We start from the raw sequence: 11,406 nt of genomic DNA, 5'->3' as shown, positions 1-11,406 counted from the left end.
CAAATCTGTTCATGTCTAGCATGAACGAAACTAATCAAAGGTATCAATCAATATACTTTGGTAAAACTACTTAAATATCAAAGCGATACTTAAAACAAAATATAAAACAAAACCAAGTATCAAACGATACTTAAAACAAACCAAGTATCAAAGCAATACTTAAAACAAAACATAAAACAAAACCAAGTATCAAAGCGATACTTAAAACAAAACTTAAAACAAAACCAAGTATCAAACGATACTTAAAACAAACTAAGTATCACAGTGATACTTAAAACAAAACATAAAACAAAACCAATAACCGAGTACCCGTACTGGTTACACCGGGTAGTTTTAGGTGGTGGTCTTTTTTTTGCGGCATACTTCATATTTCCAGAATGCTTAACCATTGGTAAAAAAGGTAGAGGAAATTAATAAATTAATTAATTAGGTAAAGGAGGCTTCGGTGGGTGTAGATTTGTGAATGGTCACAGTCACGATAGGGTGAATGGTCATGATCAACTTTACACTTCGTTGAAAGGTGGCATTTTGGCGAGGCAGCTTAGTCATCTGAGACCGGTTTCACGAACACTTCTGCCGAGTGACTGTACATACTGCACAATTTTCACGAATTACCAAATAGCGCGAGGAACAAGACTCCCAGTTATGAAATGATGAATGGCGGTTTGTATGATATTCCCTTCAAATTCCTCTTCATTCAACACCACACACCTCCCCAGAAAAAGCATAAGCCATATCCACCCCCCCCACAACTACAACCACAACCACCAGGACCGTAATCCCTTCCCTCCAAAACACAAATCTCCCATCCCATCATGCTCCGCGGCCAGCACGGGCACCTTAAAATTCCCCAAAGGTGCCGGAAACGGTTCGCTCCCGCACCCCGCAGTCCCATTACACACATTTCCAGGTCCCGCAGGGAGCTTTCGTTTCGCACTTTTTCCCACAAAGTAAGTCAAAGATAACTATTTGTTGGCTGTATTTTTATTTTTTGCTCTCTTAGTTACTCCCCTCTTGTTCGTTCCGCTTGTCATTTCATTAATGATATGCTTCGTTGTTGGGGGGCAGGAGTGAGGAAGGAAGGAAGGAGGAAGGAAGGTGTGTGAGAGATCTCCTAGATCGTCACATCTGTCCCTTCATTGTTTAGTATGATACACAACTGGCTCTACGCACATACTGTATGATCACACCAATGTCAACGCGAATTCAACCAGCAGCGTTCAAGGTTAATATAATCGAACATCCCATAATACCCCCAACCCAAGAGGCAAACACCTAGTACCCCTCTGTCCCTCCCCTACACGCTAACGAAAACCGAACTCTAACAAAAAAAAAAAAAAAAAAAAACTTGAGAAACACGGACGGCAAACCCCCATAAACCACCAAACCACCCAGAGCCACACAAAACCCGGTACCTTACATAATGTTTCCATAGCCACCATACTTAAGCATCACACTCATGTAGGTGTGATATATCATAAAAATTTGCTTCAAACATAAGACGGGATATGGGGTTAGTGCCCAGACTCATAGGATATCACTCAGTGGTAATGTCACGTGATAAAGGCGTTCATCCGGACAATCTAGCCCGTGGATCACGCTTGCCAGTAGTGCTATGAGACAAGATAAGGAACAGGACTACAGCGCCGTAAGAGTGGGGAATTAAATTCATCGCAGATGCGTGTAAGCAAGTAGTCAAGATAACCACATCACCCACCACCACACTCAATCATCCTTCCAATATACGTACAATCCGCCTCCTCCTCCGCCTCCGCCATTCATCCATCCATTGGTGCTTTTTTTTGGAAAGAAAGAAAATATATATACCGCTCAAGACAAGAAAAGTTAAAATTCCCCCGGTTCCCCCCTAACACCGAACAACCCCAGCCCCAAAACTCCCACGTTTGCCCAAACCCCCATCCTCCAGCCACGATACAGCCCCTCAACGCCATACCTCCCGCCATCCTCTTCTTTTGCAACGGACCACATTGTTCCAAACACACCCGTATATCTTCCCACAGGAACGACAGTCTTCTTCGGCTTTGTTACTGCGACTTGGCCCCGTCGGAGGGCGGTTTCAAGCGGTAGCCGGACGATGAGCCCCGCTGTGGAGGATAGGAAGGTCACTAAACTGAAGGTTGTCGGGTTCCCGATTGGGTCTATGCCGAAGCGGCTTCGGAGGAAATGTGGGGTCCCTAAAGAAATGAAGGAGGGGAGTGCAGCGTGGAGAGCTGTGGGGAGGAGGAGGTTGGGTGGACAGGTGTAGGAGGGGAGGAGGTGGATATTTGGGAGGAGATTGCGGGGAAGCTCGGTTGGAGGGGTTATGACCAGTCTTGCTTCGGGTCAGTACATATATGGTGGAGGGAAGGATGTGAGTAGAAAAAAGAAGGCACCTTGTTCGGACTATATCTATTGGCGCCAGAATTAGCGCTGTGACAGTGCACGCTGCAACAGCTACACCCAGTGACGCCAGCGGATCGGCCGAGTCCGCAATCTCCCCCATTCCCGGATCCGGCAGCGACAGCACCGCTGATAGAAATGATCCCGTCCAACTTTCCAACGTCCGCATAAGAATGTTATACACAAACGTTGCGTTCTGACCTATCCATCCTCTCAGTTCAATACTTATCCCATCCCCTCCTATTCCACAGAAGTAGCGTACCTTTCCAAATCCCTGAATACCCCTCTTTACTCCATAAGGCTCTCAGCATCTCCCCCACGGTGTTCACCCGTCCCTGTACAGTCTCGAGCATCCACAGCGGCCGCACTTCCTGGCCCCCCTGACCCCCACCGATAACGTGCCCAGCTCTACCCGTCATACCACTAGGCGGCTTCTGCACGCCCCGCATCCGCGGGACTCCACCTCTGTCCAGCTCCTCCTCAACGTCCTCCGAAAAGTAGGGCGGGTCCGAATCATCGCTTGCATACTATCCAAGCTCCCCATTAGCGAAGCTTAGCAGAAGGAGAGAACGGGCATACATCATCGACATCCTCCTCGTTCTCCTCCACAATCCTCTTCCCAGCCCCCTTTGGCACAGCCCCGCATTGTAACAAGGTCCGGGAATTCTCGAACGGCAGACCAATTAGTTGCAGAGAGTACTGTACTGCAGCTTGCTGGAACCATCCTTTGATAACTTCTTTCGGGGATTGATCCTCGAGGTATTCCGAGTAATCCGCCAGTATGCTACCACCGCTTCTCGAATCTGTCGGTGCGGGTGGATACGAGTATGACGCAGTGGGGAGAGGTGCTGGTGTTGGCGCCGAAGAGTCGAGTGGAGGTATCGGGGGTGAGGGGATGTAATATGGTCGTAGTGGGTTTGGGCCCTGCCGTGTCGACATGATACCAGGTGGGAGTTGTTCCGTTACGTTTCGTTTTTTCGTCTACCGAACCTAACCTGTGCTCCTTTCGATGCCGGGAGGGAGGGATTAATGAAGGGGGGGTGGGGTGGGGACGGAGGAGAGGAGGAGGAATGAGAGAAGAGGGAGGGGCAGAATTTAAGGTGGGGATAAGATTGATCTTTTTTTTTTCTCCTCTTTTTTTTCCCTCTCTTGTTTTGTGGGTGTTAGTCTACTCGTAAAGGGCCCGTGGTCCGTAACGGTGCAAATCGTGGTGGCGGTGGTGCTGGCGGTGGTGGTGGTGGTGGTTGTGATGGGTGTGCTGTTCGACCCAACTGCCCCTCCACCCATGAACTCCAGCAAGGCGTTGCTGTGCCACCAAAGATAAGATAAGATTGAGATCCAGCGACTCACAGATTTTTTCCCCTCCCCATAAATTAAAAGTAATAAGATCACCAACGAGTAAGGCGACCAATGGGGTCACGTGATGCACAACCAAGTGTCAGTCTTCAACCTCCAAAGCTCGAATGTGGATGCAGACCAAGATTAACTTATTGACAAGCTACTCCTACCACACTATTTACTTTACCGCAATTGCACAATAGTGTATCCTCACTTACAGTAGTGCACAGTACATAATATTATATAGTGTTATCAAAGAACCACAACTTCTCGGTGCAAAGATATTTATTCTTCCTAAAAACCCGTTCAACCATAACAGAGCTCCCGGAATCTATCCTAAGACAGTACCTCTACCGGTGTTTAGGTCTTTCGTCAGTCCATACATGGATGGAACACGATAATACAGCATCGCTATGATATAGCAATTCTCCTCCTCCTCTTCTTCTTCCCCCCTTCCTAGCGAAATGTTTTATCACATCACTCTCTCTCTTTTCTTTTACCATTCTTTCTCCCTTTCCCCCCCTTCTCACCAACGAGCATTCAGACCCAACCCCACTGTGAACCCTTGCAATCCGCTCTATCGCAATCCCATGGTTCTCTCCCACTCCTCCTCACCCAAGCCAAAAACACCCGTGATAAAAATAAGGATAAAAAATAGAACACCCACCAAGGAAAACGAAGTATGAACCCACCATCCACCTGCTCAAACTATTGCGACAAAAGGGACAAGTAAACCACAAACAAGGTAAAAACAAAAAAGGAGAAAAACAACAAATGCAACCCCAATCCATCTTAATTTGTATGGAAAACAGAGCAGAAAAGACAGATCAAAGATCTTGTTCCTTTGAGCGAGAAATACCGATAATGTTGATGTTACCGGAGGAAAAAAAATAAAACAAAACGAAAATGACTTACCCACCACATACCCCGTTTGATAAAAAGGAAGAAAAAGCACGCACAATCATAGACCCGGAAAACATCAAAACTACTTTACAGAAGAGAAAAAAAGGTGCCCAGACCGCCCCCATACCCACCCGACGCAAATCAGGCAAGGAGTAAAAATGGAAGAGGTGGAGAGATAGAAAATGTCACCCTGTCATATAATAGCGTGAAAATACACTAGCTAATCCATAGTAGTGATGTTGTTGGAATGATAATAACAGTATGGCGCTAGTAGTGATTAACCAGACACAACTCTCGATCCCCTCCCACTCACATAGAAAGGCAAATGTCAAGGAAAGCAGGAAACAAAATTATTTGAAGAATTACTGGGGTTGAGCCTGGCCCTGATTTTGATTCTGGCTCTGCGACTTCTGGTTGACCGCCTCAAGGGAGGATGCATGGGATTTCCACTCGATTCTGGTTCCTTGTGGAAGGTTAAGCCTGCGTTTGACAGTTTCCCTACCCACGCGACGTTAGCGCTCGGCCTCGAGAATCCTCGAGAAATTAGGATATACGAACTTGATCTTCAAGCAGCTCGACCCGTCCACTCTAGTCCAAACACTGAGAACATCCTCATTTCCTCTAATGCTCAAAACAGCCCCACAAAGATCCTCACCGGCGTCACCAAATTGATCGCCGACAATCGCCAAGAGAAGTTCCTCCCAGTATCTAGTGCTAACACCCTTCTTCAGACGGATGTTCCACTTCCCACCCTTCCTATTCTCCTTGTCCTCCCAAACCGGCCTAATTCCTTTCTTAAAGAGATGGTAGTCGCTCACGTGTGGCAGGACATTCGGCCTGCGCAAGTGACAGTAGACGCACCAGAACTCCTCAACGGTCCCAAAATACGCAATCTTCTGCGTGGACTTTTCATAGTCCTGGAACTTGTTTCCCGGAGAGCGGTACCAAACTACCCAAACATTCTTCAATGGATGGGAATCCTGCTGGTTAACAGCAGCAAGATTACTGTTGGACTTTTTGGTTCCAGCAACAACTTCGGAGGCAGTCAAACCCTTCGGCAACGAAGGGGTAGCAATTGCGCCGGTACTGATACTACCAGCAGCATTCAGACCGTCTCCGCCTGGAGTCTTCGGAGTCTTGAGTCCAAAAGAGCCAAAGGCACCTCCGATCCCGAGATTGAAGGCAGCAGACGCAGACTTGGCTGCGTTTGCGGTTGGAGACGGAAGTGCCGGATGACCAGTATTGATATTATGTAGCTTGGCGAAGGGATTTTCATACGACGGTTTGTGAGAAGAGGTGAGTTTGGCAGAGGGAGGCCCGAAAATCCTGGAGGAGGGGGCATCGCCAGTGGTATTATTGTTACTGTTATTGTGCGCAGACGAAGACACCGAAAGAGAAAGTTTACCAGTGCTAAAACCAATGTCAACAAAAAAAAGCGAGCAAAGGCAGAGGGCCAAGGGACAAACTTGGACCGTCGGTTCCATAGTGAATTAGACTCCATTTGATGACGAATAGGTAAACTATGGGAAAGAGACGGAAGAGTAAGAGAAATTTGGCTGGACGTGGGAGGAGAAACGAGCGGCAAGCAACCTCTGAGTGCCTGGAGGAGGGGGCGGGGTCAATGTCACTGTACAGCGGAGGGGGAAATTTTTAGGAAAAGACGAAGGAAATGAGAACGAGGGGCGTATTTGTCGGCAAACGGTAAACAGGGTATCAGAACAAATCTGTTGTGTCGTGACCTTTTGTCAGTGGCCGTGGCTAAGAAAGTCGGCCTCGGAGGCGTCCAATGGCAGATAGATGTCAAAGACAGGCCAGTGTGCTTTAGCGGTCGGGGTATGCAAAAGTTGGAGGAAAAGAAATGGAACTGTAAATGTATCAATGAGAAAAACTGAGAGGCCAAAGAAGCTGGATTAGTTGAGCGGTAGTTGTGGTAGAAGAAAAACGGAAGGGTGTGGATCGCGGGAGTGAAGAAGTGAAGGGAAAAGATACCGTGGGTCAACGTCAAGGGAAAAATAAAAAGGGTGGAGAGTCAAGGGAACAGAGAGGGAGAGGGAGGGTGGAAGGGTGGGACAAGAAACGCAGCGATCAATCAGATCGGATCGTATCACGACACCAACCAAGACAAGAAAGATGACCAGGATGAACAAAGGACAGGTGAATGGAGGGTGGAAGAAGATATGCACGAGTACAGTACAGTACGAGTACTCTTTGGCCACAACCACAAGAGAACGCCAGGTCAAATTTTGTTGTATATGGTCTATGCCGTGCGTATGAGAAAAGAGGTTGAGGTTGAGGAGTGGGGGGGGGACAGGAAGTGGAATAGGGTGACTAAAACTGTGAGGGAAGGGGAAAGGGAAGAGGCAGTATGAAAGATGTGGATTTTTACCCGCAGTGGTTGTTGGACACAAATAAGAATGAGGTGCGGCTTTGCGGGTCCTGGTCTTTTCTGCCTTGGTGTTGAAAAAGCTTGGAGGGGGTGTGCTCTTTCCTTTCCCCCTAATCCTTCCCTTGATCTCTCTAATTATAATAACCAATTTTCAATATTAACACAAGCAGTTCCCTGTTTCCCCCGCGATACTGTAGGTCATAACCAACAAACTATCCAGCACCCGCCAAGGGACCTTTTTCCCCAGTAAAAATTCGAAAACGCCAAGACAAAGCTCAAACACATATAAATGGCAAAGCTCATCGCTGCTTTTCTCCCTTTCTCCTCTCAACAAACCGAGACCACCAACTCAAATCATCATCAGCTGGCATTTCTGCTCCACCCAGCTGGTGACTCCGATGTGTGTCGAGACCAAGGCAGGTTTTCCGAAACCCTCCTCTAAAACCGTTGCTACGAGGAGTTCGTCCTCTTGGACTGATGCTCTCATGAAATGGGGACGACCTGAAGAGAGGGACATTCTCGCTACCCCCGATGATGATTGTGACGATGGTGGTGATGTTGATCTCACTTACGATGGGACTAGGCTATTTGAATCCAACGCGTCCCAATTCCCGGTAATGACTATGATCAAAGTTGCCATACCCGTAAGTCTACCCAATCCTGCCACCCTGTTTGCGCCTCCAATCCCTTCCATACTTTCCCTACGAGACACCCCCCCCCCCAAGATGATGATATGTACGAGCTCTGGTAACCCGACCCAACCGCTCCTGGCCTCTATGGCCTCTACACACGAGCCGGTTGGAAATGACGCTCAAAAGGCACAGACTGATCCGAGAACCGCCATCTTTCTTTCATCCCAATTCTTTTACTGTTATCTTCCCCCTTACTAATAAATTGGCAAGAAATTTTTAGCGATCACGCAACATTCCACGGGATACATGCACGGGGAATCGTTTTGTTTGCCTACAAGTTGAACTAGTTTGTCGCCTGATGAAGACCTAACCGGAAAGTATGCACTCTGCCGGTTAGTTGTCCTTACTCTGGTCTTCCTGTGCGTTGCTGGCCCGTTTGATGTCTCCTCCAGTGTTTAAATCTACATCCTACAGTGAGGCAGTGAGGGATTAACCGCCGTGACGCCCCATACCCGAGTACCCCACGGGGACCATATCGACTCCAGTTCATCCTTGTATGTTGCATCATCCCGATCAGAGGTACCTTCCGTTACTGCGCTCTATCAGTAGTCACGATGGAGGTGCTTGCCGGCTTTTACGGGTATTCAGGACGGGGCTCCAGGACCACAGAGGCTCTTGGGACTTTCCATTCTATGATATTCTAGCTAGGTAGCCTAGTTACATATTGAAAGTTATGTACTTTCATTTCCCGCAGTTAGGACTCAATCGATATAAGACAATCTTTAGCAAACCTCTTGTAGCACAATACCGGTGATCACCAAGACTCTCGACCGGGTAACACCCCCGTTCAACTTCTTTACCCCTCCACTAAAAATATATCTTTTTAAAAAGGAAAAAGAATTCATGCGGCTCATCCCATCTCATCCCATCCCATCCATTCAGTGACCTCATGCCACACTTGTGCATCCATAGCACCAATTGCACAACGATACCCCCCTCACCCCAAATAATGTTCCCCAGAGCAATAATAACCCCCACAGCCCGTCTCCTCCTCCGACAGCCCCATTTACATCTCCCATTGCGAACCTCGCCCCCCCCTCTCCCGATTCTCCCGTCCATCCTCGCCCGATCATTCTCAACAACCCTCCTACGAAAACATGGCCACACCACCCCACCAAAGCCCGGCGAAGAGTTCCTTCACCCTCCCTCCTCCGCCCCCCGAACAGCCTGCTAATTGTGAGAGGGAAAAAACAGGCTCTACGTAACATTCATCGACAAATCCTCAAACCCACACAAATTCGCCGTCTCTGCCGGCGAAAACTTGTTGGACATCGCGCAGGAGCACGACCTAGACATGGAAGGCGCCTGCGGCGGATCCGCTGCTTGCTCGACTTGTCATGTCATTGTTGCTGACGACGCCATGTATGATCGCATACCCGAGCCCGAGGATGACGAGAATGATATGCTGGATTTGGCATTTGGACTTACGGAGACGTACGCTCCTCCTATGAGACGAACTTCAAGTCGGGGCGCGGCTAACAGGAGGGGGGTGCGTAATAGGTCACGGTTGGGGTGCCAGGTTAAGATGAGCAAGGAGATTGATGGGTTGGTGGTCAAGTTACCGTCCATGACAAGGAATTTGCAATCGAGTGATTTTTCGAAGAAGGAGTAGTTTATAGGGATCCTTGTTAGCATTGTACCTTAAGGTTACGGGGTGGGTGGGTGGGCGGACTGATAGACGGCGTGTTGTTCAATTAAAAGCAAAAAACATCCGGACTCTGGTCTTCCCCGTCGGGGGGGCGGGTTTTTTAAAAAATAAAATAGAAACCCAGAAACTTTTGACATAATTACAGGTTTGCACGTATATATGGGAAACGTAGTTGGAGGTAAACTTTCGGAGGTGATCATTTCCCGCCAGACTGGATGAGACTTAGGAAGCCCTGCTTCGACATTTCCGTCACTATAAATATTCCATTAGCCATTGATCCCGATCCCAAAGCCCATATGCAGGGAGACATTATATGATACCTTTCTCCTCCCTCTTCGCAATGCCCACAACCCCCTTCCTCTTCACAACCCTACTCCCCTCCTCGCCCTTGATCTGTGCAGCCCTAACTGCATTAAACAACTTAACCACCCCTCTCTGCGCCGTCTTCCTAAGCTTCTTCTCAAGCTCCAATGCCTTCCCCGCCGCCTCATCATCACCCTTGGGCACAACCTCCTTCACCCGCCCCTTCTCCAACCCCTTCCTCTTCTCCTCGCGCAGAACTCTGCGAGCCTTCGCCTCGATCTTGCTCTCGTCAACCTCCGCCGCGGAGTGCTTCGCACGGACGAGTACGGGATCTTTGCGCGCCGTCGTGGTCAAGTGCGAGGAGAGGATCTTCGACATTGCCGTGGAGAAGCCTTCGGGGTCGTTGCGCCTACGCTTTTTTGTAGGATGCGGGGCGGAGAGAAGGTCGGAGAGGTTGTCATCGGAGTCGGCGCCACATTCGGAATTCGTAGCGCTAGCAGAGGAAGATAGGGAGTACTCGTCGGCTTCTGGGTCTGATGCGTCCGAGGTTTCGTTTAGGTCCACACCGCCGGCATCGGTGGAACATTCGCTGTCGGATGATGATGATGATGATGTGCTAGGACTCGCAGGGTTGTTCTTGACAGAGATTTTTTTCCTCTTGACATCCGCGGTGGTGGCGCTGGTTTTGCGTTTTTTGGTGGCATGCGATGGCATTGTGTCTGCTTGTTTTGCTGGTTGGTTTGCTCTGTTCGTTTGTTGTGCAGTTGTGTGATACTTCGTATGTAGAGAGCTAGACGGTAAGTTATGATACTTGTAGAAAATTTAATCTTCAGTTACCCTCTCTTTGCCCCACCCTGTTAAAACGGCTATCATAATAATATTATTATTATGATACCAGTATGGTACGATAGGCAGTAGGGTCGCAGAGCCTCATACTGGTATCATACCCACCACTAAAATACCAGTAAACAAAGTGATCTCGTAAAACAATTTTTAACCCCCGCCCCTCCATCATGAGGACCTCATTATGGCAATTCGCCCAGCCACGGGCAACAACGAGAAACTGGATCTGCCAGCGCTGTTCATCCATCCCGCGAAGACCAACGTTCAATGCCACCCCCGCCGGCGGTAGTGGAAGCACGACAAGGAGGAAGTACTCCTCCGATGCGAAGAAAAAGTCGGAGAAGCCGTATTATGTGACTACGCCGATATTTTACGTCAATGCCGGTACATATTCCCCCTCATTATCGCGATTTTATGGAGTCTGTTAGCTAAGGCAATATGTCAGATCCACATATCGGGCACCTGTACACCATGGTCCTAGCCGACGTCTTGAAACGCTGGCAGCTCCTCCTGGGCCGGAAAGCATTGCTAAGTACGGGTACAGATGAGCACGGAATGAAAATCCAGCAAGCCGCCGCAATGGCTAATACTCCGCCTAGGGAATTCTGCAACATGATTGCTGATACATTCAAGGTCCCCTTCCCCCTCCCCATCACAACCCATCACTCACCCCCCCACAGAATCTAGCGATAGCAGCCAACGTCTCCTACGATTTCTTCATCCGCACCTCCTCCCCTGCGCACGCTGAGACGGTGGAGTATATCTGGCACAGGTTGCAAAACAGTGATCACATCTACCCGGGTAAGCATAGCGGCTGGTACTCCATCTCGGACGAGACCTTCCACCCATCGAGTGGCATAACCACTGTAGTGAATGCAGAATTGGGCAGGAAA

At 48.7% G+C, this 11,406-nt stretch overlaps 5 protein-coding genes; 2 read left to right on the top strand and 3 right to left on the bottom strand.

Moving 5' to 3' along the window:
- Nucleotides 1-1,646: 1,646 nt before the first annotated feature.
- On the bottom strand, nt 1,647-3,607 carry GSTUM_00011735001 (uncharacterized protein). XM_002842100.2 has 4 exons: nt 2,980-3,607; nt 2,663-2,927; nt 2,394-2,601; nt 1,647-2,332 (listed from the first exon to the last, which is right to left on the bottom strand). Exons 1-4 carry the CDS (start codon nt 3,337-3,339, stop codon nt 1,846-1,848), a joined length of 1,320 nt encoding a protein of 439 aa, XP_002842146.1. The 5' UTR covers nt 3,340-3,607; the 3' UTR covers nt 1,647-1,845.
- A 474-nt stretch (nt 3,608-4,081) lies between these two features.
- GSTUM_00011734001 (uncharacterized protein) lies at nt 4,082-6,900 on the bottom strand. XM_002842099.2 has 3 exons: nt 6,108-6,900; nt 5,200-6,051; nt 4,082-5,139 (listed from the first exon to the last, which is right to left on the bottom strand). Exons 1-3 carry the CDS (start codon nt 6,140-6,142, stop codon nt 5,004-5,006), a joined length of 1,023 nt encoding a protein of 340 aa, XP_002842145.1. The 5' UTR covers nt 6,143-6,900; the 3' UTR covers nt 4,082-5,003.
- A 469-nt stretch (nt 6,901-7,369) lies between these two features.
- GSTUM_00011733001 (uncharacterized protein) lies at nt 7,370-8,299 on the top strand. XM_002842098.2 has 1 exon: nt 7,370-8,299. The coding sequence occupies exon 1, from the start codon at nt 7,426-7,428 to the stop codon at nt 7,915-7,917; it is 492 nt and encodes a 163-aa protein (XP_002842144.1). The 5' UTR covers nt 7,370-7,425; the 3' UTR covers nt 7,918-8,299.
- Nucleotides 8,300-8,608: 309 nt separating this feature from the next.
- GSTUM_00011732001 (uncharacterized protein) lies at nt 8,609-9,331 on the top strand (the record flags this gene model as incomplete). The annotated part of the gene is made up of 3 exons (XM_002842097.1): nt 8,609-8,850; nt 8,914-9,153; nt 9,220-9,331. 3 exons carry the CDS (start codon nt 8,609-8,611, stop codon nt 9,329-9,331), a joined length of 594 nt encoding a protein of 197 aa, XP_002842143.1.
- Nucleotides 9,332-9,450: 119 nt separating this feature from the next.
- GSTUM_00011731001 (uncharacterized protein) lies at nt 9,451-10,429 on the bottom strand. XM_002842096.2 has 2 exons: nt 9,688-10,429; nt 9,451-9,619 (listed from the first exon to the last, which is right to left on the bottom strand). The coding sequence occupies exons 1-2, from the start codon at nt 10,382-10,384 to the stop codon at nt 9,564-9,566; spliced, it is 753 nt and encodes a 250-aa protein (XP_002842142.1). The 5' UTR covers nt 10,385-10,429; the 3' UTR covers nt 9,451-9,563.
- Between the last annotated feature and the right edge of the window lie 977 nt (nt 10,430-11,406).

This window comes from Tuber melanosporum (assembly GCF_000151645.1).
Source record: "Tuber melanosporum whole genome shotgun sequence assembly, scaffold_9, strain Mel28".
Lineage (NCBI taxonomy): Eukaryota > Fungi > Ascomycota > Pezizomycetes > Pezizales > Tuberaceae > Tuber > Tuber melanosporum.
The sequence above is the reverse complement of the archived record's forward strand: the minus strand, read 5'-3'. Positions and strand labels throughout refer to the sequence as shown.